Source organism: Zonotrichia albicollis, chromosome 33 (assembly GCF_047830755.1).
Source record: "Zonotrichia albicollis isolate bZonAlb1 chromosome 33, bZonAlb1.hap1, whole genome shotgun sequence".
In the NCBI taxonomy this organism is placed as follows: Eukaryota; Metazoa; Chordata; class Aves; order Passeriformes; family Passerellidae; genus Zonotrichia; species Zonotrichia albicollis.
The window spans coordinates 2,860,272-2,887,562 of record NC_133851.1 but is presented as its reverse complement, the minus strand read 5'-3'; the positions used below and the strand labels follow the sequence as shown (position 1 = coordinate 2,887,562).

Below are 27,291 nucleotides of genomic sequence, written 5' to 3'. Positions count from 1 at the left end.
GGTGACCACCGACCCCTTCATTGGGGCCATGGCCACCCCCACAGTGACCAGTGAGCGACCCCCACAGTGACCCCCAGAGTGACCAGTGAGTGACCCTTTCACTGGGGGACAGCAGCAGCCCCAAAAGTGACCAGTGAGTGACCTCCAGAGTGACCAGCGACCCCTCCCCAGTGTGCCACTGCCACCCCAGCAGTGCCACCCCCCAAGGCGTCACTGCCTCCCCCCCCCGCGCCCCCTCCCCATTAAATCCACACCGAGAGCGGGGGGGTGGGCACAGCCGTGTATTGCCAACACCGGGGGGCACCGGGAGCAGCGGGGCACGACCCCCCCCGACCCCCAGAGACCCCCAAGGACCCTCAGAGACCCCAAGGAAACCCCCTGGGACCCTCAGGAATCCCCAGGAGCCCCCCAGGGACCCCCAAGGAACCCTGAGGGACCCCCAGGAACCCTCAGGGACCCCCAAGGACACCCAGAGACCCCCCAGAGACCCCCCCCAGGCACCATCAGAAATGGGGGTGCCCCTCCCCCCGACCCCAAACCTGTCCCGCAGCCAGGGCCCCCCCATCCCAATCCCAATCCCGGGGGTTTTTTCCCCATTTCCCATCCCCAGAGTGCCCCAATCCCGGGGGTCTCACCCCCCCCTTCAATCTCGGGGCTCTCAGCCCCCTCAATCTCAGGGGTTTTTTGGGGTGTTTTTGGGGTTTTTTCCCCATTTCCCATCCCCAGGGTGCCCCAATCCCATCCCTGCCCTGCATCCCTATCCCGGGCGGGGGTCTCTGCCCAGTGCCGGGGGTCGTAGCCCCCTCCTCAGATTTCCTCCAGGAAGTCCACGGGGAACAGCCCCACTTTGCGGCCCGTGAACACTTTGACGTATCCATTCACCTCCTCCCCCTTCTGCACCACGATCTGGGGGGGGGACAGGGGGGTGGTGAGACCCCCAAGAGCCTCCCCAGAGCAAGGGGGGACCCCCGAGACCCCCTCAGAGCAGGGGAGACCCCCAGGAACCCCCCCAGAGCAAGAGGACCCTCAGGAACCCCTCCAGATCAGGAGAGAACAGCCCCAGGACAATGGAGACCCCCAGGAACCCCCCCCAGGACAATGGGGACCCCCGAGCCCCCCCATCTCCCCAGAGCAAGGGGATCCCCAGGAACGCCCCAGGACAGGGGGGACCCCCAGGACAGGGGAGACCCCCGAGACCCCCCCCCCCCCAGGACATGGGAGACTCCCCCAAATCAGGGGAGACCCCCAGGAACTCCCCAGAAAAGGAGGGACCCCCCACGACAGGGGAGACCCCCAGGACCCCCCCCAGGACAGGGAAGACCTCCCCAGGGACCCCCCACCCCCAGATCAGGGGAGACCCCCCAGGACAGGAGGGATCCCCCAAGACAGGGGAGACCCCTATGAAAGACCCAGATCAGGGGGACCCCCCAGGACCCCCCCAGAGCAAGGGGATCCCCAGGATCCCCCCAAGACAGGGGAGACCCCCGAGACCTCCCCAGGACAGGGAGGACCCCCAGGAACCCCTCAGATCAGGGGAGACCCCCGAGACCCCCCTCAGGACAGGAGGGACCCCCAGGACAGGGGAGACCCCCCGGGACCCCCCAGGACAGGAGAGACCCCCAAGAACCCCCCAGAGCAAATGAGGAGGGGTCGGCACAGAGCAAATATTCACTGGGATAAGGATGATGATGATGATGACGAGGTTCATGGGGTTCCAGCTGTTTTTGGGGGGTTGGAGAGGGCCTGGGGGGGAGTCCCCGGGTAATTTTGGGGAGGGGGTTTCATCTCACCTGATCCTTTTTGAGCGTGATTTGCCCGATTTCCCGGTTTCCAACGAAGGAACGCGTCACTTTGTGCACCCGCTCTCCCGCCCGCACCCGGATGATGAAATTAGGAGGGAAAAACCCGACTTTCTCCCCGATTTTGCCCTGCAAGGAGTTCAAGGAGTGTAGCATTGTGTGTTTTATACAGGTTTTTTGTAAAATTTACTATTTTATATAAATTATGTTTATGGTTTGACCCTCCGTTCCCCCATGGTCTCCCCTCATAATGGTTTGTTCCTGAGTTGTTTGTCCCTCGTTTTCCCGCCAGTGGCCGGGCGGGACCAGACTGCAAGGGGGGAGGTTGAGGCCAATTTGGAGGTCCCAAACTCCCCTTTCCTGCCAGGATAGGTAGTGCCAGGATAGGCATTGTGTGTTTTATAAAAAATAACCAACTTTACAACAAAACCTGTATAAATTAAGATTATGGTTTGACCCTCGGTCCCCCCCATGTTGTCCCCTCATAATGGTTTGTTCCTGAGTTGTTCGTCCCTCGTTTTCCCGCCATGACCGGGCGGGACGAGGCTGCAAAGGAGGATTTGAGGAGGATTTGGGGGTCCCAAACCCCATTCCCCACCAGGATAAGGGGTCACAGCAGGTTTGGGGGTCCCCCCAAAGCGTTTCCCCATCCTCACCCGCCACCACTCCTCATTGGAGTCGTCAACCACCGTGATCTTCTCCCCCGGCCTGGAAGGGAAGGAGGGGATCTCTGAGGGAGGGAAGGACTCCCAGCCCATTATTGGGTGGGTTTTCCACCCAAGAAAAATCTCATTTTCCTTCAGAATCGTCAGGAAAACCAATGGGGAAAAGCAGGCAGGAAAAATATCAGGGAAACCAGTCAGGAAAAGCAGCTGGGAAAACCAGTCTGGAAAACCAAACAGGAAAACCAGTCAGGAAAAATCTCATTTTCCTTCAGAATCAGCTCCTCCAGCCCCGAGTCTGGCATGGCACAGAGCAGCTCAGCTTTGGGAAATCACGGAGCCACGTGGAGCCAAACCCCAAAAATCCCTAAAAAAACCTCAAATAAACCCCAAAAACACACACACACACACACAAAAAAAACCCCAAAAAACCTCAGGAAAGAGCTCAGTACAAAGTTGGGAAATCCAGAGAACCATGTGGAGGCAAACCCCAAAAAGCCTCAGGAAAAAGCCCAAGGAAAGGCTGGAAAATCTACAGGACCACGTGAAGCCAAACACCAAAAAACCCCAAAACACCTCAGGAATGAGCTCAGTACAAAGTTGGGAAATGCACAGAACCACGTGAGCCAAACCCCAAAAACGCCCCCAAAAAAACCCCAAAAAACCCCAAACCCCCCCCAAAACCACCAATAAATCCTCCAAAAAACCCCAAAACCACAAAAAAACCCCAACCCCCCCAAAAAAACCAAAAACCCCCCAAAAACAAAAAAACCCCAACCCCTCAGAAAATCTCCCCCCAAAAAACCCCCCAAAAAACAAAAAAACCCCACCAAAACCTCCCAAAAACCACCAAAAAAAACCACCCCCAAAACCCCCCCAAAACCTCAAAAAAACCCCCCAAAAACCCCAAAACCCCATAAAACCCCCCAAAACCCCAAAACACCCCCCAACCCCACCCCCCAAAACCCCAGGAACCCCCCAAAAAACCGCCAAAACCCCCCAAAACCATAAAAAACCTCCAAAACCCCCCCAAAAAACCCCCAAAAACCCCAACCGCCCCAAAAAAACCAAGAAACCCCCCAAAATAAAACCCAAGAAAGACCCCAAATAAAACCACCAAACCCCCAAAATCCCACAAAAAAACACCAAAAAACCCCCATAAAACCTACAAAAACCCATAAAAACCCTAAAAGTCCCCCAAAAAACTCCAAAACCACCCCCAAAAAAACCCCAAGAAAGACCCCAAATAAAACCACCAAACCCCCAAAATCCACAAAAAACACCAAAAAACCCCAAAAAACCCCAAAAAAACCCAAAAAAAACCCCAAAAAAACCCCAAAAAAACCCATAAAACCTACAAAAACCCCATAAAAACCCTAAACCCCCCTCCCCAAAAAACCCCAAAATCCCCAAAAAACCCAAGAAAGACCCCAAATAAAACCACCAAACCCCCAAAATCCCACAAAAAACAACAAAAAAAACCCCAAAAAACCTACAAAAACCCATAAAAACCCTAACCCCCCCCCAAAAAACCCCAAGAAAGAACCCAAATAAACCACCAACCCCCCAAAATCCCACAAAAAAACCCCCAAAAAAACCTACAAAAACCCCATAAAAACCCTAAAAGCCCCCAAAAAACCATAAAACCGCCAAAACCCCAAAAAACCCTAAAAAACTCCAAAAACCCCCCAAAAACCAAGAAACCCCCCCCAAAAAAAGCCCCAACCCCCCCAAAAAAAACCCAACCCCCCCCAAAAAACCCCAAGAAAGACCCCAAATAAAACCACCAAAACCCCCAAAATCCCACAAAAAAAACCCCAAAAACCCAAAAAAATCCCAAAAAACCCCATAAAACCTACAAAAACCCCATAAAAACCCTAAAAGCCCCCCCCAAAAACCCCATAAACCCCCCCCAAAAAAAACCCCAAAACCCCCAAAAAACCCTAAAAAACCTCCAAACCCCCCCAAAAAACCCCCCAAAAACCCCCAACTGCCCCAAAAAAACCAAGAAACCCCCCCAAAAAAAACCCCAAAAAACCCAAGAAAGACCCCAAATAAAACCACCAAACCCCCCAAAATCCCACAAAAAACCCCCCAAAAAACCCCAAGAAAGACCCCCCAAAAAAACCCCATAAAACCTACAAAAACCCCGTAAAAACCCCAAAACCCCCCCCAAAAAAACCCCCAAACCCCCAAAAAAACCCCAAGAAAGACCCCAAATAAATCCACCAAACCCCCAAAATCCCACAAAAAACCCACAAAAACCCCCAAAAAAACCTCAAAAAAACCCCATAAAACCTACAAAAACCCCAAAAAAACCCCAAAACCCCCCAAAAAACCCCAAGAAAGACCCCAAATAAAACCACCAAACCCCCAAAATCCCACAAAAAACCAAAAAAAAACCCCCCCAAAAAACCCCCCAAAAAACCCCCATAAAACCTACAAAAACCCCAAAAAAACCCCCAAACCCCCCCCCAAAAAAAACCCCAAGAAAGACCCCAAATAAACCACCAAAGCCCCAAAACCCCAAAAAAAACCCCCAAAAAAACAAAAAAATCCATAAAACCTACAAAAACCCCATAAAAACCCTAAACCCCCCCCCAAAAAATTCCAAAAAAATCCCAAGAAAGACCCCAAATAAAACCACCAAACCCCCCCAAAATCCCACAAAAAAACACCAAAAACCCCCATAAAACCTACAAAAACCCCATAAAAACCCTAAAACCCCCCCCAAAAACCCCATAAAACCCCAAAACCCCATAAAACCCCCCAAAACCCCATAAAACCCCCCAAAACCCCAAAACACCCCCCAACCCCACCCCCCAAAACCCAGGAACCCCCCAAAAAACCCTAAAAAACCTCCAAAAACCCCCCAAAAACCCCAACTGCCCCAAAAAAACCAAGAACCCCCCCCCCCAAAAAACCCCAGAAAGACCCCAATAAAACCACCAACCCCCCCAAATCCCACAAAAAAACCCCAAAAAAACCCCCAAAAAACCCCAAAAAACCCCATAAAACCTACAAAAAACCCATAAAAACCTAAAACCCCAAACCCCCCAAAAACCCCAAGAAAGACCCCAAATAAAACCACCAAACCCCCCAAATCCCACAAAAAAACCCCCAAAAACCCCATAAAACCTCCAAAAACCCCCCCAAAAAACCCCCCCAAAAACCCCAACCACCCCAAAAAACCAAGAACCCCCCCCCAAAAAACCCCAAGAAAGACCCCAAATAAAACCACCAAAGCCCCAAAACCCCATAAAACCCCCCCAAAAAACCCTAAAAAGCCCCAAAAACCCCAACTGCCCCAAAAAACCAAGAACCCCCCCCCAAAAAAACCCCAAAAAACCCCAGAAAGACCCCAATAAAACCACCAAACCCCCAAAATCCCACAAAAAACCAAAAAAAACCCAAAAAAAACCCCCCAAAAAACCCCAAAAAACCAAAAAAACCCATAAAACCTACAAAAACCCCATAAAAACCCTAAACCCCCCCCCAAAAAACCAAGACCCCCCCCAAAAAAACCCCAAGAAAGACCCCCAAATAAAACCACCAAACCCCCCAAAATCCCACAAAAAAACCCAAAAAAACCCCATAAAACCTACAAAAACCCCATAAAAACCCTAAAAGTCCCCCAAAAAACCCCAAAACCCCCCTCAAAAAAACCCCAAAAAAACCCCAAGAAAGACCCCAAATAAAACCACCAAACCCCCCAAAACCCCACAAAAAAAAAAACCCCAAAAAAACCCATAAAATCTACAAAAACCCCATAAAAACCCTAAACCCCCCCAAAAAAAACCCATAAAACCCCAAAACCCCAAAAATCACCCCAAAACCAAGCCGGGCACTCACGGGAAGTCCAGGTCGTCTTTCTCCAGGGCTTTGAAGCGATAGAGGGCCACGAAATAATGGGACTGCAGGAACCCCCCCGCTGCGGCTTCTTGTTCTGAGGGGGTTTTGGGGAGCCCTGAGGGTCTCAGGGGCACCCCAAAGGTGGATTTGGGGTTTGGGGGTACCTGAGGGTCTCCAGGGGCACCCCAAAGGTGGATTTGGGGTTTTTGGGGTTTTTGGGGTGCAGGTGGAGGTTTGGGGAGCCCTGAGGGTCTCCAGGGTGGATTTGGGGTTTTTGGGGTGCAGGGGGGGTTTGGGGAGCCCTGAGGGTCTCCAGGGGGACCCCAAGGGTTGGATTTGGGGTTTTTGGGGTGCAGGGGGGGGTTTTTGGGGGTACCTGAGGGTCTCAGGGGACCCCAAAGGTGGATTTGGGGTTTTTGGGTGCAGGGGAGGTTTGGGGTACCTGAGGGTCTCCAGGGTGGATTTGGGGTTTTTGGGGTTTTTGGGGTGCAGGGGGGGTTTGGGGGTACCTGAGGGTCTCAGGGGCACCCCAAAGGGTGGATTTGGGGTTTTTGGGGAGCCCTGAGGGTCTCCAGGGTGGATTTGGGGTTTTTTGGGGTGCAGGGGGGGTTTTTGGGGAGTCCTGAGGGTCTCCAGGGGCACCCCAAAGGTTGGATTGGGGTTTTTTGGGGGGTTTTTTGGGGTGCAGGGGGGTTTGGGGGCACCCCAAAGGTTGGATTTGGGGTATTTTGGGGTGCAGGGGGGTTTGGGGGTACCTGAGGGTCTCAGGGTGGATTTGGGGTTTTTTGGGGTGCAGGGTTTTTGGGAGCCCTGAGGGTCTCAGGGGTACCCCAAAGGTTGAATTTGGGGTTTTTGGGGTTTTTGGGGTGCAGGGGAGGTTTGATTTGGGGTTTTTGGGTTTTTTGGGTGCAGGGGGTTTTGGGAGCCCTGAGGGTCTCAGGGGCACCCCAAAGGTGGATTTGGGGTTTTTGGGGTTTTTGGGGTGCAGGGGGGGTTTTTGGGGAGCCCTGAGGGTCTCCAGGGGCACCCCAAAAGTTGATTTGGGGTTTTTGGGGTGCAGGGGAAGTTTGGGGGTACCTGAGGGTCTCAGGGGCACCCCAAAGGTGGATTTGGGGTTTTTGGGTTTTTGGGTGCAGGGGGGTTTTTGGGTACCTTCTCGTCCGCTCGGCTTTTCTCGCTTTTTTGTCGCCCTCGGAGGCGCCTGGGAGGAAAGGAAAGGAAAGGAGGGGTTGGAATTTGGGTGAGGGTGGATGGGGCCAAAGTGGGATGGGGATTTGGGGTGTTTTTGATGAGGGGAAAAAACCCGCTAAAAAAACCCAAAATAACCCCAAAAAACAAAAAACAAAAACAAAACAAAACAAAACAAAACAAAAAAACACCAAAAAAAACAAAACAAAACAAAAAAAAACAACCAAAAAAACCAAACAAAACAAAAAAAAAAAAACCAAAAAAACCAACAAAAAAAAAAAAAAAAAAAAACAACAAAAAAACCCAAAAAACCCAAAACAAAACAAAAAAAAAAACCAAAAAAACAAAAAAAAACCCCCAAAAAAACCCACAAAAACCCCAAAAACAAAACAAGAAAATCAAACAAACAAACAAAAAACCAAAAACAGAAGCCCCCCCACAAACCAAAACCCACCCCCCCAAAAAAAACCCAAAAAAAACCCCAAAAACCAACCACCCCCCCAAAAAAAAATCCAAAACCGAAAAACAAACAAAAAAAACCCCCAAAAACCAAAATACACACCAAAAACTAAAAAAAAACAAACAAAAAACAGAAGCCCCCCACAAACCAAAACCCACCCCCCAAAAAAAAAAACAACCAAAAATCAACCCCCCCAAAAAACCCAAACCAAAAAACAAAAAAAACCCAAAAGCCAAAATACACACCAAAAACTAAAAAAACCCCCTAAAAACAGAAGCCCTCCCACAAACCAAAACCCACCCAAAAAACAAAAAAAAAAAAAACAAAAAAAAAACCCACCAAAAAAAACCAAAAAACCACCCCCCCCAAAAAACCCCAAAACCGAAAAACAAACAAAAAAAAAACCAAAATACACACCAAAAACTAAAAAAAACCCCAAAAAACAGAAGCCCTCCCACAAACGAAAACCCACCCCCCCAAAAAAAAACCCCAAAAAAACAAAAAACAAAAAACCAACCCCCCCAAAAAAACCCCAAACCGAAAAACAAACAAACAAAAAACCCCAAAAACCAAAATACACACCAAAAACTAAAAAAAACCCCTAAAAACAGAAGCCCTCCCACAAACCAAAACCCACCCCCCAAAACAAAAAAAAAAAAAAAAAAAACAAAAAACCCCAAAACCGAAAAAACACCCCAAAAACAACAACAAAAAACGCCAAAACCCCCCCAAAAAACAAAAACAAAAACAAAAAAACACAAAAAACCCCACAAAAACCCACAAAAAAACCCAAAAAAACCCACAAAACCAAACCAAACCAAAACAAAAAAAACCCAAAACAACAAACAAACAAACAAACAAAAAAAACCCACCAAAAAACAAAAAACAAAACAAAAAAAACAAAACAAAACAAAAAATAAAACACCAATCAAAAAAAGAAAAAGAAAAACAAACAAACAAAAACACCAAAAAAACCAACAAAAACCTGAAAACCAAATGTGGGGATGTGAATTGGGGACCCTTTTTCTGAAGGGAAAACCCCCCCAAAAAAAAACCCCAAAAAACCAAAAACAAAATCCCAATTGGGGACCCTTTTTCTGAAGGGAAAACCCCCCCAAAAAAAACCCCAAAAAACCAAAAACAAAATCCCAAAAAACATCAAACAAACAAAACCCTAAAAAAAAAAAAACCCAAAATTCTCCTTAAAAAAAAACCAAAAAAAACCCCAAAAAACAGAAACCAAAGTTGGGGACATGAATTGGGGACACTTTTCCTGAAGGGAAAACCCCCAAAAACAACAATGACAACAAAACAAAACCCAAAAAAAACAACAAAAAAAACCAACAAAAAAAAACCCCAAACAAACAAACAAAAAAACCCCACAAACCAACAAAAAACCCCAAAACAACAACAAAAAAATTCCCAAAAAAGCAAAAACCACCCCAAAAATCAAAGATGGGGACGTGAACTGGGGACGCTTTTTCTGCAGGAAAAGCCCCCAAAAAAACAACAAAAAAAAAACCCACCAAAAAATAAAACCCAAAGATGGGAACGGGAATTATGGACATGAATTTGGGACCCTTTTTCTACAGGCAAAACCCCCCAAAAAATCCAAAAAAAACCCAAAAAACCCCCCCAAAAACCCCCAAAAAACCCTAAAAAAACCCCAAAAATCCCCAAAAAACCCCCCAAAAAACCCCAAAAAATCCTAAAAAACCCAAAAAACCCTAAATCCACACTCATTGCATCCCCAACGACTCAGCCAGAAAACCCCAAAAATCCCCCAAAAAAACCCCAAAAAAACCCTAAAAAACCCCCAAAATCCCCAAAAAAACCCAACCCCCCCCCAAAAATCCTAAAAAAACCCCCAAAATAAAAAAATACCCCCAAAACCCCTCAAAAAACCCCCCAAAAACCCAAAAAACCCTAAATCCACACTCATTGCATCCCCAAGGACTCAGCCAGAAAACCCCAAAAATCCCCCAAAAATCCCTCAAAAACCCCCCCCAAAAAACCCCAAAAAATCCCCAAAATTCCTAAAAAACCCAAAAAATCCTAAAACCCCCCCCAAACCCCCCAAAATAAAAAAATACCCCCCAAAAACCCAAAAACCCCTAAATCCACACTCATTGCATCCCCAAGGACTCAGCCAGAAAACCCCAAAATCCCCAAAAACCCCTCAAAAAAACCCACCAAAAAACCCCAAAAAATCCCAAAAAATCCTAAAAAACCCTAAAAAAACCCAAAAATCCCCCAAACCCCCCAAAAACACTAAAAAAAACCCCAAAATCCCAAAAGCCCCCCACAAAAAACCCCAAAAAATCCTAAAAAACCCAAAATCCCCAAAAAAACCCAAAAAATCCTAAAAACCACACCCGTTGCATCCCCAACGACTCAGCCGGAAAACCCCAAAAATCCCCAAAAAACCCTCAAAAAACCCCCAAAAACCCCCCCAAAAACCCCAAAAAATCCTAAAAAAACCCAAAAATCCCCAAAAAACCCCTCAAAAAACCCTAAAAAAACCCCAAAAATCCCCAAAAACCCCCCAAAAAACCCAAAAAACCCCAAAAAATCCTAAAAAACCCAAAAAATCCTAAAAACCACACACACCCATTGCATCCCCAAGGACTCAGCCAGAAAACCCCAAAAATCCCCCAAAAAACCCCTCAAAAACCCCCCAAAAAACCCAAAAAATCCCAAAAAATCCTAAAAAAACAAAAAAATCCTAAAACCCCCCCAAACCCCCCAAAATAAAAAAATACCCCCAAAACCCCCCAAAAAATCCCCCAAAAACCCAAAAAACCCTAAATCCACACTCATTGCATCCCCAAGGACTCAGCCAGAAAACCCCAAAAAACCCCTCAAAACCCCCCCCAAAAAAAACCCAAAAAATCCTAAAAAAACCCAAAAATCCCAAAAAATCCTAAAAACCCCCCAAACCCCCCAAAATAAAAAAATACCCCCAAAACCCCCCAAAAAACCCTACAAAACCCAAAAAACCCTAAATCCACACTCATTGCATCCCCAAGGACTCAGCCAGAAAACCCCAAAAAACCCCTCAAAAAGCCCCCAAAAAACCCCCAAAAAACCCCAAAAAATCCCAAAAATCCTAAAAAACCCAAAAAATCCTAAAAAAACCCCCCAAACCCCCTAAAATAAAAAAAATACCCCGAAAACCCCCCAAAAAACCCCAATTCCCTCGGCCCTCACCCTCAGCTTTGCTCCCCGCCGCCTTCGCGGCCTCGGGCTCCTCATCCATCATGGCCGCCAGGGGCTGAGGGGAAAACGGGGCGAAAATTGGGGGGCTTGGGGGCGATATTGGGGAAATTTGGGGGGATATTGGGGAATTTGGGGGTTATTAAGGGGTTTGGGGGGTTATTGGGGAGTTTTGGGGGGATATTGGGGGATTTAGGGGGATTTTGAGGGGGTTTTTGGGAGTTTTGGGAGGATTATTGAGGGCTTTGGGGGAGTTATTGGGGGGTTATTGAGGGAATTTGGGGGATATTGGGGGGGTTATTGGGGGGCTTGGGGGCGTTATTGGGGAATTTTGGGGGATATTGGGGAATTTGGGGGGTTATTGAGGGGTTTGGGGGATTTTTGGGGAGTTTTTGGGGGTTTTGGGCGGGGTTTGGAGGGGTTATTATGGAGTTTTGGGGGGAGTTATTGGGAGATTTTGGGGGCGTTATTGGGGAGTTTGGGGGTTTATTGGCGTTTTTGGGGGGTTTTTGGGGGATTTTGGGGGCGATATTGGGGAATTTTGGGGGATATTGGGGAATTTGGGGGGTTATTGAGGGGTTTGGGGGATTTTTGGGGAGTTTTTGGGGATTTTGGGTGGGGTTTGGAGGGGTTATTATGGAGTTTTGGGGGGGTTATTGCAGAGTTATTGGGGGGTCTGGGGGGAGTTATTGGGGTGTTTGGGGGTTTATTGGCGTTATTGGGGATTTTTGGGAGGATTATTGGGGGCTTGGGGGCGTTATTGGGGAATTTTGGGGGGATATTGGGGAATTTGGGGGGTTATTAAGGGGTTTGGGGGGTTATTGAGGAGTTTTGGGGGGATTTTGGGGGGTTTGGGGGTGTTATTGGGGAATTTTGGAGGGATATTGGGGAATTTGGGGGGTTATTAAGGGGTTTGGGGGGTTATTGAGGAGTTTTGGGGGGATATTGGGGGGATTTTGGGGGGTTTATTGCAGAGTTATTGGGGGGTCTGGGGGGAGTTATTGGGGGATTTTGGGGGCGTTATTGGGGTGTTTGGGGGTTTATTGGCGTTTTTGGGGAGTTTTGGGGGGACATTGGGGGCTTTGGGGGGGTTATTGGGGGTCTTGGGGCGTTATTGGCGGATTATTGGGGATTTTGGGGGGGTTACTCGGTGACTTGGGGTTATTGGGGGATTATTGGGGAGTTTGGGGGGTTATTGGGGTGGTTTTGGGGTTATTTGGGTGGTTTTGGGGTTACTTGGGTGATTTTGGGGTTATTGGGATGATTTTTGGGTTATTGGGTGATTTTGGGGTTATTGGGTGATTTTGGGGTTATTTATTTGGATGATTTTGGGGTTATTGGGGTGGTTTTGGGGTTATTGTGGTGGTTTTGGGGTTATTGGGGTGATTTTGGGGTTCTTTGGGTGATTTTGGGGTTATTGGGGTGATTTGGGGGTTATTGGGGTGATTTTGGGGTTATTTATTTGGGTGATTTTGGGGTTATTGGATGTTTTTGGGGTTATTGGGGTGATTTTGGGGTTATTGGGGTGGTTTTTGGGGTTATTGGGTGGTTTTGGGGGTTATTGGGTGGTTTTAGGGTTATTTGGATGATTTTGGGGTTATTTATTTGGGGTTATTGGGTGATTTTGGGGTTATTGGGGTGGTTTTGGGGTTAATGGATGATTTTGGGGTTATTGGGGTGATTTTGGGTTATTGGGTGATTTTGGGGTTATTTATTTGGGTGGTTTTTGGGGTTATTTGGGTGATTTTGGGGTTATTGGGGTGATTTTGGGGTTATTTGGGTGTTTTTTGGGGTTATTGGGTGATTTTGGGGTTATTGGGTGATTTGGGGTTATTTATTTGGGTGATTTTGGGGTTATTTATTGGGGTGATTTTGGGGTTATTGGGGTGGTTATTGGGATGTTTTTGGGGTTATTTGGGTGGTTTTTGGGGTTATTGTGGTGATTTTGGGGTTATTTGGGTGATTTTGGGGGTTATTTTGGGGTTATTGGATGATTTTTGGGTTATTGGGTGATTTTGGGGTTATTTATTTAGGTGATTTTGGGGTTATTGGGTGGTTTTGGAGTTTTTGGGGATATTGGGGTGATTTTGGGGCTCCCCCGCCCCCACTCACGTTTTTCTTGTCCTCCTGGCCCTTCTTGCGCTCCCTGTTGGCCATGATGACCCCGGTGCGCAGCGTCTCGAACACGGGGTCGGAGCCGCTGCCTGCGGGCCAGGGGGGTTTGGGGGTGTTTTGGGGGCTCAGAGGTGATTTTGGGGGGCACAGGGGGGGTCAGGGAGGATTTTGGGGGGCTCAGAGGTGATTTTGGGGGGATTTGGGGGGCACAGGGGGGCTCAGAGGGGATTTTGGGGGGGTCAGGGGGGGTCAGAGGGGATTTTAGGGGGTTATTGAGGGATTTGGGGGGGTATTGGGTGGGCTCCGGGGGGTTATGGGGGGATTTTGGGGGTTATTGGGGGGTTATTGGGGTGTTTGGGGGTTATTGAGGGATTTGGGGGGGTATTGAGGGGGCTCGGGAGGGGTTTGGGAGGGCTGAAGGGGGTTTGGGGGGTCAGAGGGGTTTGGGGGTGCTCGGGGGAGTTGGGGGGTGTCGGGGGGTCCAAGGGGTTATTGGAGAATATTGGGGGGTTTGGGGGTGCTCAGGGGGGTTATGGGGGGATTTTGGGGGTTATTGGGGAATATTGGGGGGTTTTGAGAGGTTTATTGGGGTGTTTGGGGGTTATTGAGGGATTTGGGGGGGTATTGGGGGAGCTCGGGGGGAGTCAGGGAAACTCATGGGGGGCTCAGGGGGGGGTCAGAGGGGATTTTGGGGGGTTATTGAGGGATTTGGGGGGTATTGGGGGAGCTCCGGAGGGGTTTGGGAGGGATGAAGGTGATTTTGGGGGGCTATGGGGGGCTCAGGGGGGTTATGGGGGGGATTTTGGGGGGCTCAGAGGGGATTTTGGGGGGCACAGGGGGGTCAGGGGGGATTTGGGGGTTATTGAGGGATTTGGGGGGGCATTGAGGGGGCTCGGGAGGGGTTTGGGAGGGCTGAAGGGGGTTTGGGGGGCTCAGGGGGGTTTGGGGGTGCTCAGGGGGGTTATGGGGGGATTTTGGGGGTTATTGGGGGGTTATTGGGGTGTTTGGGGGTTATTGAGGGATTTGGGGGGGTATTGGGGGAGCTCGGGGGGGGTCAGGGAAACTCACGGGGGGCTCAGGGGGGGTCAGAGGGGATTTTGGGGGGTTATTCAGGCATTTGGGGGGGTATTGGGGGGGCTCCAGAGGGGTTTGGGAGGGATGAAGGGGGTTTGGGGGGTCAGGGGTGTTTGGGGGTGCTCGGGGGAGTTGGGGGGTGTCGGGGGTCCAGGGGGGTTATTGGAGAATATTGGGGGGTTATGGGGGGGATTTTGGGGGTTATTGGGGGGTTTGGGGGTTACTGGGGATTATTGGGGGGATTTTGAGAGGTTTATTGGGGTGTTTGGGGGTTATTGAGGGATTTGGGGCGGCTCGGGGGGGTCAGGGGGGGTCTGAGGGGCTCGGGGGGGATTTTGGGGGGTTATTGGGGGGCTCACGTGGGGGGATTGAGGGGGCTCGGGAGGGGTTGTGACACCCCCAGGGAGGTGACACAGTGACAGAGGTGATAATGGTGACAGGTGACACAGGTGACAGGTGACACACGGGTGACACAGATAACAAAGGTGACACAGTGGCACAGTGACACAGTTGACAGGTGACTGGTAACACACAGGTGACAGAGTGACACGGGTGGCAGGTGACACGCAGGTGACACGGGTGGCGGGTGACACAGTGATGCAGTGACAGGTGATAGGTGACACAGTGACACACAGGTGACAGTGGTGATGCAGGTGACACGGGTGACAATGGTGACAGGTGACACGGTGACAGGTGACACACAGGTGACATGGGTGACACAGTGACACAGTGATATAGTGACACAGGTGACACACAGGTGACCCAGTGACACACAGGTGACAGGTGACACAGTGCTGCCGTGACAGGTGACACAGGTGACACACTGGTGACACACCGGTGACACAGTGACACAGTGACATGGTGACAGGTGACACAATGACACAGGTGACACACAGGGTGACACAGTGACACAGGTGACAATGGTGATGGGTGACACAGTGACACAGTGACAGGTGACCCAGGGTGACACAGTAACACCATGACACAGGTGACAGGTGACACACGGGTGACACGGTGACGGTGACACAGGGTCACAGGTGACACAGGTGACACACAGGTGACACTCAGATGACACAGGTGACACAGTGACAGGTGACACAGGTGCCACAGTGACAGCTCCGCGCACTCACCGAGCTCTCGGGCGCCCCCCAGCTGCCGCTCGCTGTACAGGGGGGAGCTGTAGGCGCGGCGGAACCCGGGCGGCTGCGGGGGGGGGGCGAGTCAGGGACCCCCAAAGGCACCGGGGGAGTTCGGGGGGGCCCAAACGGGACCGGGGGCGCCCCCACAGGCAGGACACGCCCAGGGGCGGCGGCACCGGCGCTGTGCCCACCGGGGTGCCCGGTGTGGGGGGGGGTCACGGCCTTGGGCACCCTCAGAGCCACCTGGCAGAGCTGAGGGGACCCCAAAAGGGGATGGGGGCCCTGCCAGAGGCAGGAAATGCCCGAGGATGGTGGCACCTGCATTGTGCCCACCGTGACTGAGGCTGGCACTGCCAGGGGTGCCCAATCGGGACCGAGCTTGGCACTGCCAGGGGCGCCCATCGGGGCAGGGTTGGCACTGCCAGGGGTGCCCATTGGGCCGAGGTTGGCACTGCCAGGGGTGCCCGTTCAGGAGCGAGGTTGGCACTGCCAGGGGTGCCCGTTTGGGACCAAGGTTGGCACTGCCAGGGGTGCCCATCGGGCCCAGGTTGGCACTGCCAGGGGCGCCCATCGGGCCCGGGTTGGCACTGCCAGGGGTGCCTGTTTGGGGCCCAGGTTGGCACTGCCAGGGGTGCCCAATCGGGGCAGGGATGGCACTGCCAGGGGTGCCCATGGGGCCGAGATTGGCACTGCCAGGGGCGCCCATCGGGGCAGGGTTGGCACTGCCAGGGGTGCCCATGGGGCCGAGGTTGGCACTGCCAGGGGCGCCCATTGGAGCCGAGGTTGGCACTGCCAGGGGCGCCCATTCGGGACCGAGGTTGGCACTGCCAGGGTCGCCCATCGGGCCCAGGTTGGCACTGCCAGGGGTGCCTGTTCGGGCCCAGGTTGGCACTGCCAGGGGCGCCCATCGGGGCAGGGTTGGCACTGCCAGGGGTGCCCACTGGAGCCGAGGCTGGCACTGCCAGGGGCGCCCATCGGGGCAGGGTTGGCACTGCCAGGGGTGCCCGTTTGGGGACCAGGTTGGCACTGCCAGGGGTGCCCGTTTGGGGCCCAGGTTGGCACTGCCAGGAGTGCCCAATCGGGGCAGGGATGGCACTGCCAGGGGTGCCCATTGGGCCGAGGTTGGCACTGCCAGGGGTGCCCGTTCGGGACTGAGGTTGGCACTGCCAGGGGTGCCCATCGGGGCAGGGTTGGCACTACCAGGGGTGCCCATGGGGCAGGGTTGGCACTGCCAGGGGTGCCCATCGGGACTGAGGTTGGCACTGCCAGGGGTGCCCATCGGGGCAGGGTTGGCACTGCCAGGGGTGCCCATTCGGGGCCGAGGTTGGCACTGCCAGGGGTGCCCGTTTGGGGCTCAGGTTGGCACTGCCAGGGGCGCCCATTGGGACCAGGTTGGCACTGCCAGGGGTGCCCATTTTGGGGGGCTGGAGGTGGCACTGCCAGGGGTGCCCATCAGGACCGAGGTTGGCACTGCCAGGGGTGCCCGTCGGGCAGGGTTGGCACTGCCAGGGGCGCCTGTTCGGGACCAGGTTGGCACTGCCAGGGGTGCCCATCGGGCAGGGTTGGCACTGCCAGGGGTGCCCATCGGGGCCGGGTTGGCACTACCAGGGGCGCCCATCGGGACCGAGGTTGGCACTGCCAGGGGTGCCCATTGGGTCCGAGGGTTGGCACTGCCAGGGGTGCCCGTTCGGGACTGAGGTTGGCACTGCCAGGGGTGCCCATCGGGCAGGGTTGGCACTGCCAGGGGTGCCCATCGGGACTGAGGTTGGCACTGCCAGGGGTGCCCATTGCGGGTCCGGGTTGGCACTGCCAGGAGTGCCCATCGGGCAGGGTTGGCACTGCCAGGGGTGCCCATCGGGCCCAGGTTGGCACTACCAGGGGTGCCCATCGGGCAGGGTTGGCACTACCAGGGGTGCCCATCGGGCCCAGGTTGGCACTGCCAGGGGTGCCCGTCGGGGCAGGGTTGGCACTGCCAGGGGTGCCTGTTCGGGACCAGGTTGGCACTGCCAGGGATGCCCATTGGGCCCAGGTTGGCATTGCCAGGGGTGCCCATCGGGACCAGGTTGGCACTGCCAGGGATGCCCATTGGGCCCAGGTTGGCATTGCCAGGGGTGCCCATCGGGACCAGGTTGGCACTGCCAGGGGCGCCCATCGGGACCAGGTTGGCACTGCCAGGGGCAGGGTTGGCACTGCCAGGGGTGCCCATTTTGGGGGCAGGGTTGGCACTGCCAGGGGTGCCCATCGGGCAGGGTTGGCACTGCCAGGGGCAGGGTTGGCACTCACGATCTTGCCGAAGCAGCGCTGCATCTCCACGTAGCCCTGGCAGTGCTGGTGGATGTTGGTTTTGCAGTTCTTGCAGCGCAGCCCGAACTTGTTGTTCACTGGGGGGGAGCACAGGGGAGGTGACAAAGGCGACCCCGCGCTCGCGACAATGTCGCGACAGAGCCCCGCCCCCCCCCGCCCCGCAGCACTCACGGACGATCATGCGGGCGCAAACATCGCAGAATTTGGGTTTTTTGAAGAAATGGTCTTTGAATTTGTGCGGTTTGTCGTTGATCGGCTTCTCCGGCTCCGGCGGCGGCTCCGGCTCCTCCTCCTCCTCCTCGTCCTCCTCATCCTCGTAGATGAAGAAGAGGGGTCCCCCCGAGGGGCTCAGCAGTTCCCCGTTGGGCTGCGCCTCCTGCGCCGCCTCCTCCTTGGCTTTGCGGTGGAAAATTCCCTTCAGCTTCTGCAGCTGCTGGGGCGGCACGGGGTGGAGGGTGAGAGGCGAAAAAAAACACCAAAAAAATCCCAAAAAACCAAAAAAAAAAACCCAAAAAAAACCTCCAAAAAACCCAAAAGCCCCGCCAAAAAACCTTAAAAAAACCACAAAAAACCAAAGAACCCCCAAAAACCCAAACCCCCCTCCAAAAAACACCCCAAAACTACAAAAAACACCCCAAAACCCTAAAAAAACAAAAAACCCAAAAAAGCCCCATAACACCCCAAAACCCCATAGAACCCCAAAAGACCAGCCGAAAAACCCAAAAACCTTTAAAAAACCCCAAAAACCCAAAGAATCCCCAAAAACCCAACCCCCCTCCAAAAAACACCCCAAAACCACAAAAAACACCCCAAAAACCCTAAAAAACCAAAAACCCAAAAAACCCATAACACCCCAAAAACCCCATAGAACCCCTAAAAACAAAAAAAAACACCCAAAACCCAAAAAACCCAAAAAACCCCAAAACCTAAAAGAACCCCCAAAAAACCCAAAGAATCCCCAACCCCCCCAAAAAAACCACCCAAAAACCACAAAAAAAAACCCAAAACCCTAAAAAACAAAAAACCCAAAAAAACCCATAACACCCCAAAAACCCCATAAAACAAAAAAACAAAAAAAACCCCCAAAACCCAAAAAACCCCAAACCCCCAAAAACTCAAAAAACCCCAAAATAACCAACCCCCCCCAAAAAACAACAACAACTCCCCCCCCAAAAACCCCACGAAACCAAAAAAAAAACCCCAAGAAAATCCCCTAAAACCCCAACAAAAACCAAAAAAAACCCCCAAAAAAACCCAAGAAAATCCCCTAAAAACCCCAACAAAAACCCCAAAAAACCCAAAAAAAACCCCAGAAAAACCTCAGGAAAGAGCCCAAGGAAAGGCTGGGAAACCACAGAACCACGTGGAGCCAAACCCCAAAAAACCCCCAAAAAACCCCAAAAATCTCAAAAAACCCCATCCCACAGCCAAAACCCTGCCCATCCCACAGCCCCTGCCTTTGTCTGAGGAGCTGAAATAATATATTATATTAAATAATATAATAATAAAATGATCACGGGGTGTAAATGTAGAATTTTAGGATTTTTGGTGTGGGGACAAGATGGAGGAATCTGGACAGGTCCTGTCCTTCTCCTTCTTCTTGTTCTTCATTTTCTGGGTGATTTTGGCACTTTTGGGTTGGTTTAGAGTGGAAGCTCAGTGTCTGACACAGGTGAAAGGTATTGGGAATTAAGTGTAAATATATTTACATATATTACATATATGTATGTATTTATATATTTATATATGTATTTATATATGTATGTATTAATATAAGTATGTATTAATATATTTACATATATTTACAGATATTTACATATTTACATATGTTATATGTTATATATATATATGTAGTTTGTAGTATAAAAAGTGAAAATGGAAATTTTAGGATTTTTGGTGTGGGGGTTATGGGGACAAGATGGAGAATCTGGACAGGGCCTGTCCTTCTTTCTCCTTCTTGTTCTCCATTTTCTGCAGGGATTTTGGCACTTTTGGGTTGGTTTAGAGTGGAAGCTCAGTGTCTAACATGGGTTATAGGTATTGGGAATTAAGTGTAAATATGTTATATATAAGTAGTTTGTAGTATAAAAAGTGAAAATGGAGATTTTAGGATTTCTGGTATGGGGTTTATGGGGACAAGATGGAGGAACTTGGGTGTGTCCTGCCTTTCTCCTTCTTCTTCTTCTTCCTCTTCTTTGTGTGAGGAGTTACAGGCCACAAGAGTTTGAGTAGAATGACAGTGAATTAATCACGGGGTGAAAATGTAGAATTCTGGGGTTTTTAGAATGGGGGTTCAGGAGGCAAAATGGAGGAATGTGGGCATGTCCTGTCCTTCTCCTTCTTCTTCTTGGCCTCCATTTTCTGCAGGGATTTTGGCACTTTGGGTCGGTTTAGAGTGGAAGCTCACTGTCTGACACAGGTGATGAGTATTGGGAAGTAATTGTAAATATGTTATATATAAGTAGTTTGTAGTATAAAAAGTGAAAATGGAGATTTTAGGATTTCTGGTATGGGGTTTATGGGGACAAGATGGAGGAACTTGGGTGTGTCCTGCCTTCCTCCTTCTTCTTCTTGTTCTCCATTTTCTGGGTGATTTTGGCACTTTGGGGTTGGTTTGGAGTGGAAGCTCAGTGTCTGACACAGGTGATGAGTATTGGGAAGTCATTGTAAATGTGTTGTAAATGTGTTGTATGTAGTTTGTATGTTGAAAATTGCAATGCAAGGTGGTTTTAGTTACATCTGTATGGCAGATTATCTTTGTCAGTGGGCAGTTTGCTTTATCTCTCTTTGAGTGACCACATTCACACCTCCCTCTAGGGGGACATCTGATAACAGCTATTGGATGTCACTGCATGGCTGATAAGAACTGCAGCATCCCATTGGGAGATGTGAGCCCAGAGGGAGGAGCCAAACATTCCTGTCTGGATATAATCTGGGATTTCAAACATTCCTACCTGGATATAATCTGGGATTTCAAACATTCCTACCTGGATACAATCTGAGATTTCACACATTCCTACCTGGATACAATCTGAGGTTTCAAACATTCCTATCTGGATAGAACCTGAGATTTCAAACATTCCTACCTGGATATAATCTGAGATTTCAAACATTCCTATCTGGATATAATCTGAGATTTCAAACATTCCTGCCTGGATATAATCTGAGATTTCACACATTCCTACCCGGATACAATCTGAGATTTCAAACATTCCTACCTGGATACAATCTGAGGTTTCAAACATTCCTACCTGGATAGAATCTGAGATTTCAAACATTCCTGTCTGGATACAATCTGAGATTTCAAACATTCCTACCCAGATACAATCTGAGATTTCAAACATTCCTACCCAGATATATCAGTATTGTTTTAGTGTACTGCATTGTTTATTTTATCCTTTTATTTTCTTCCCTATTAAAGAACTGTTATTTCCTGCTCCTATATTTTTTTGCCTGAGAGGCCCTTAATTTAAAATGTATAGCAATAAATATATTTATTTAATATATAAATAAATAAATTTATTTAATATAGAAATAAAGATAAATAAATATAAATAAATATAAATAAATACATAAAACATATAAAAATAAATATTAAAATAAATATTTTTATATTTAAATATATATTTATTTAATATATAAATAATATTTAATGTATAAATTATAAATAAAATAATATATAAAATATATAAATAAATGAATTTAATATAGAAATATGTATATGTAAATATATAAATATTAAATAATATTTAATATATTTATATATAAATATATAAATATATAAATATATAAATATATAAATAGATAAATATATAAATATATAAATATATTTATTGCTATTGCAGGGGTGGGGAGGGGTCACATTCTCCATTTCAGGGGAGGCTCCTGCCTTCCTTATCACACTCCTCTCTTTCCAAACCAAGACAAAATGCCAAGCTGGGCAATGCCCGCCCCATGCCCAGCTGGATCTGGGTCCCACCGTGCCCCCCAAAGCCCACAGGAGGGTGATGGCAGAGAGGGGACATCGCCCACCCACCCAATGCCCCGTGGGCAGCGCTTACCCGGCTCTTGGCTTTGCCACCTGCGGCGGGCGAGGCCGGCGGCTCGGGCACCTCCTTCTCCGTCATGCTGCCAGGGGAGAGCAGGGATGGCGCTGGATGGGGCAGTGCCACCCTGCTGGGTGGGCAGTGCCAGCCCTTCCCCTGGGACAGACAGCGTCCGTGTGTCCTGCAGCCCCAATGGGGCTTGTTCTGACAGGGGGAACCCTGGGTTCACTGAAGGACAGACAGCGTCCGTGTGTCCTGCAGTGCCGGACAGGGCTGGTTCTGACAGGGGGAACCCCACATTCACTGAAGGACAGACAGCGTCCGTGTGTCCTGCAGCCCCAACAAGGGCTGGTTCTGCCTGGGTTCATTCCCACTGCCCATCCCACAGCCTCTGCCCTGGCCAGGGCTGGTTCTGCCAGGATGAACCTTGAGTTCATTGCAGGACAGACAGTGTCCGTGTGTCCTGCAGCTCCTGTCCTGGGTAGGATGAACCCCAGGTTAACTGAAGGACAGACAGCGTCCGTGTGTCCTGCAGACCCTGCCCGGGCTGGTTCTGCCTGGGTTCAATCCCACTGCCCATCCTGCAGCCCCTGCCCCTTCCAGGGCTGGTTCTGCCAGGATGAATCCCTGGTTCACTGCAGGACAGACGCCCTCCGTCCCACTGTCTGTCCTGCAGCCCCTGCCCCAGCCAGGGTTGGTTCTGCCAGGGGAAACCCAGAGTTACTACAGGACAGACACCCTCCGTCTGTCCTGCAGGCCTGGGCCTGTTCTGCCAGGGCAAACCCTGGGCTCATTGAAGGACAGACACCCCCTGCCCATCCCACAGCCCCAACCAGGGCTGCTTCTGCCAGGGCAAACCCTCAGTTCCCTCCCACTGCCCATCTTGCAGCTCCTGCCCCAGCCAGGGCTGGTTCTGCCGGGTTCTGAGTTCACAGCAGGACAGACGCCCTCCGTCTGTCCTGCAGCCCCAGACAGGGCTGGTTCTGCCAGGGGGAACCCTGGGTTCACTGAAGGACAGACAGCGTCCGTGTGTCCTGCAGACCCAGACAGGGCTGGTTCTGCCAGGTTCATTCCCACTGCCCATCCCACAGCCTCTGCCCTGGCCAGGGCTGGTTCTGCCAGGGGGAACCTTGAGTTCATTGCAGGACAGACAGCGTCCGTGTGTCCTGCAGACCCTGCCTGGGCTGGTTCTGCCTGGGTTCAATCCCACTGCCCATCCTGCAGCCCCTGCCCCAGCCAGGGCTGGTTCTGCCAGGGCAAGCCCCGAGTTCACAGCAGGACAGACACCCTCCGTCTGTCCTGCAGGCCTGGGCCTGTTCTGCCAGGGCAAACCCTGGGCTCATTGAAGGACAGACACCCCCTGCCCATCCCACAGCCCCAACCAGGGCTGCTTCTGCCAGGACAAACCCGGGTTCATTCCCAGTGCCCATCCTGCAGCCCCTGCCAGGGCTGGTTCTGCCAGGATGAGCCCCTGGTTCACAGCAGGACAGACAGCATCCATCTGTCCTGCTGGACAGAGCTGGTTCTGCCAGGACAAACCCGGGTTCACTCCCACTGCCCGTCCTGCAGCTCCTGCCTGGGTTGGTTCTGCCAGGACAAACCCAGGTTCACTGAAGGACAAACACCCTCCGTCTGTCCTGCAGCCCCTCTCAGGCTGGTTCTGCATCCCTGAGCCCCAGGGCCGGGCTGGAGGAGGTCCCTGCCCACCCCAGGTGCCCACCTTAGCCCGGGCATCTCCATCCCAAAGTGAAACCACCAACGGTGCCACCCTCGGCCCCTCAGTGAGCACAGGGGGCACTGAGGGCATCACCCGGCTGGCACCGGGGCAGGAGCTGCTCCAGCATCCCCCAAACCATCCCGGTGCCACCTGGGACAGCCGTGCCCGCAGCGCTGCCACCCAGAGCTCCCTGGTTTGGGTGATGCCAACCCCAGGCAGGAAAAGCACCAGGAAAACCAGTCAGGAAAATGAGCTGGGAAAACCAAACAGGAAAACCATCAGGAAAACCAGCTGGGAAAACCAGCTGGGAAAACCTTCTGGAACACAAGACAGGAAAACCAGTCGGGAAAACCAGGTGAGAAAACCAGGTGAGAAAACAGCCAGGAAAACCAATAAGGAAAAGCAGCTGGGAAAGCAACAGGAAAAACAGTGAGGAAAACCAGTCAGAACAACCATCCAGGAAAACCAAAAACCAGCCCGGAAAACCAGCTGGAAAACCATCAGGAAAACCAGTCAGGAAACCCAGCCAGGAAAACCAAAAACCTGTCAGGAAAATCAGGGAGGAAAACCAGTTGGGAAAAGCAGTCAGGAAAAGCATCAGGAAAAACCAAACAGGAAAACCATCAGGAAAACCTGTCAGGAAATCCATGCAGGAAAACCAGTCAGGAAAACCAGCTGGGAAAATGAAAAACCAGTCAGGAAAACTAGCTGGGAAAACCATAAGGAAAAACTAAACAGGAAATCCAGTCAGGAAAACCAACTGGGAAAACCATCAGGAAAACCAGGTGGGAAAGTCATCAGGAAAAGCCAAACAGGAAAACCAAAAACCAGCCAGGAAAACTAGCTGGGAAAACCAGTCTGGAAAAACCAAACAAGAAAACCATCGGGAAAACCAGTCGGGAAAATCATCAGGAAAAACCAAACAGGAAAACCAGTCAGGAAAACCAACTAGGAAAACCATCAATAAAACCAGCCAGGAAAACCATCAATAAAAACAGTCAGGAAAACAAAAAACCAGTCAGGAAAACCAGTCAAGAAACTAACTGGGAAAACCATCAGGAAAAACCAGACAGGAGAACCAGGCAGGAAAACCAGTCAGGAAAACCAAAAACAAGCCAGGAACACCACTGAGGAAAACCAGGCAGGAAAACCAACAGGAAAACCAAAAACCAAACAGGAAAACCAGTCAGGAAATCCAGGCAGGAAAACCAGTCAGGAAAACAAAAAAAAACAGCCAGGAAAACTAGCTGGGAAAACCATCAGGAAAAATGAAACAGGAAAACCAGTCGGGAAAACCAGTCAGGAAAATCAACTAGGAAAACCATCAATAAAACCAGCCAGGAAAACCAATCAAGAAACCAGTCAGGAAAACCATCAGGAAAAACCAAACAGGAAAACCATCAGGAAAACCTGTCAGGAAATCCAGGCAGGAAAACAACCCGGGAAAACCAAAAACCAGCCAAGAAAATCAGCCAGGAAAACCATCGGGAAGCAGGAACGGGAACGGCGCTCGGGGCACAGCGGGATTGGGGCACCCCGAGACCCCGCAGCCCCGGCGGGTGCCCAGGGTGGGCACGGGGGCACACGGGGGGCACACGGGGGCACACAGGGGCACAGAGGGGGCACAAGGGGGGCACAGAGGGGGCACAAGGGGGGCACTCACCCTGCGCTGAAGGAGCCCCAGGAGCCGGGCCGGGGCCGGGGCCGCAGAGCGCTCGGGGCCGGGGCCGGAGGAGTGACAGGGCACAGGGGGACGACAGCTGAGCCGGGCCGGGGCTGACGCCGGGAAATTGGAACCCGGGCGGCAGCGGGCGGAGGAGGCTCCGGCTATTTGCGTTGGTGGTTGCTGGGCGTGCCAGGGGCCCCCCCAGGCCGGGAACCGGGCACGGACGGGGCTCAGGGATTTGGGCACAGAGAGGATCCAGGCTCAGGGATTTGGGCACACGGAGGGTTCCAGGAGTTGGGCACAGAGAGGGCTCAGGGATTTGGGCACACGAGCTGGGCACAGAAAGGATCCAGGCTCAAGGATTTGGGCACAGAGAGGATCCAGGCTCAAGGATTTGGGCACACGAAGGGTTCCAGGAAAGGATCCAGGCTCAGGGATTTGGGCACATGAAGGGTTCCAGGAGTTGGGCACAGAGAGAGCTCAGGGATTTGGGCACACGAGCTGGGCACAGAAAGGATCCAGGCTCAAGGATTTGGGCACAGAGAGTATCCAGGCTCAGGGATTTGGGCACAAAGAGGATCCAGGCTCAAGGATTTGGGCACACGAAGGGTTCCAGTTGGGCACAGAAAGGATCCAGACTCAGTTTGGGCATTGGATGTTTGCAGGGCAGAGGGGCAGCAGTGGGGTCTGGTGTGGGGTGGATGCCTGGCACACCTGGCACCAAACCCTGCTGGCATGGCAGGAGCTGGGATCCTGTAGCTCTGATATTTTCTGAAAAACTTTCTGAAAAATTCCTTTCCTTAGGATTTTTTCTCCTGAGAAGCTGAGAGGCCTCAGGAACAAAATGTAAACATTGATTATCTGCTGCTGTGGAATGCAACAGGGGAATCTGTGATTGTTCTTGTGTTGATTGTTTTTAATTAATGGCCAATCACAGCCCAGTTGTGTCAGACTCTGTCTGAGCCACAAACTTTTGTTATCATTCTTCCTTTTCTATTTTCAGTCAGCTTTCTAATGAAATATTTTTTCTATTATTTTTGTATAGATTTAATGTAATATATATGTGTTATTATATACATATATATTATATAATATATATATTATATGTACATTATATAATATATATGTACACACACATATATGTTATATATACATATATAATATATATGTGTGTATATATATTATATATAGTATATAATGTATATATAGTATATAGTATATATACACGTGTATATATATTATATACCACATATAAAATATATATAGTATATAATGTGTATATAGTAAATAAGTATATATACAGTATATAATGTACATATATGTATATATGTACACATATATATACATGTTATATATATACACATATATATGTGTATATATATTATATACTATATATAATATATATAGTGTATAGTATATAATATATATACTATATAATATATATACTATATAATGTACATATATATATTATATGTACACAAATATATGTTATATATATTCACATATATATGTGTGTATATATTCTATACTATTATATATAAAATATAGTATTACTATATATTATATACAGTATATATTATAGTATAGTATATATTACAGCATATATTATAATATAGTATTTAATACTATATATATAATATCTAGTATAATACTATATATAAAATCTATAGTATTATTGTATGTAATAATAAATCAAACCTTCTGAAACACGGAGTCAGATCCTCATCTCTTCCCACTGCCACAGGATCCCACTGGTGCCAGGCTGCCCTTGGCTCCCTGCCAGGCTGGGGTGGCACCAGGGTGGTGGCACCAAGGAGCCATCCTGGGGTTGGAGCCTCCCCTTTCCTGGCAGCTCTTACCTGTGCTCAGCAATTCTGGGGGCATCCTGCTGCTGCCAGGGGCTCTGGCTGTGCCACCCCAAATCCTGTCCCTGCCCCTGCCAGCTCCAGCAGGAATGGGATGGTTCCTGGCAGGGCTCGTTCCTGCTCTGGAATTGCACATCTGGATGGGGCTGGCAGCTGGATGGGAGGCCATGAACATCTGTCAGGGGAGT

At 50.3% G+C, this 27,291-nt stretch overlaps 1 protein-coding gene across 1 annotated transcript; it reads right to left on the bottom strand.

Annotated features, from left to right (window-relative positions):
* Positions 1 to 611: 611 nt before the first annotated feature.
* On the bottom strand, positions 612 to 25,367 carry STAC3 (SH3 and cysteine rich domain 3). Its single transcript, XM_074530834.1, has 13 exons — positions 25,236 to 25,367; positions 21,871 to 21,937; positions 17,981 to 18,239; positions 17,789 to 17,886; positions 15,497 to 15,569; positions 13,290 to 13,381; positions 11,172 to 11,235; positions 11,109 to 11,111; positions 7,478 to 7,514; positions 6,314 to 6,436; positions 2,456 to 2,507; positions 1,791 to 1,928; positions 612 to 906 (listed from the first exon to the last, which is right to left on the bottom strand). The coding sequence occupies exons 2-13, from the start codon at positions 21,934 to 21,936 to the stop codon at positions 808 to 810; spliced, it is 1,104 nt and encodes a 367-aa protein (XP_074386935.1). The 5' UTR covers position 21,937; positions 25,236 to 25,367; the 3' UTR covers positions 612 to 807.
* Between the last annotated feature and the right edge of the window lie 1,924 nt (positions 25,368 to 27,291).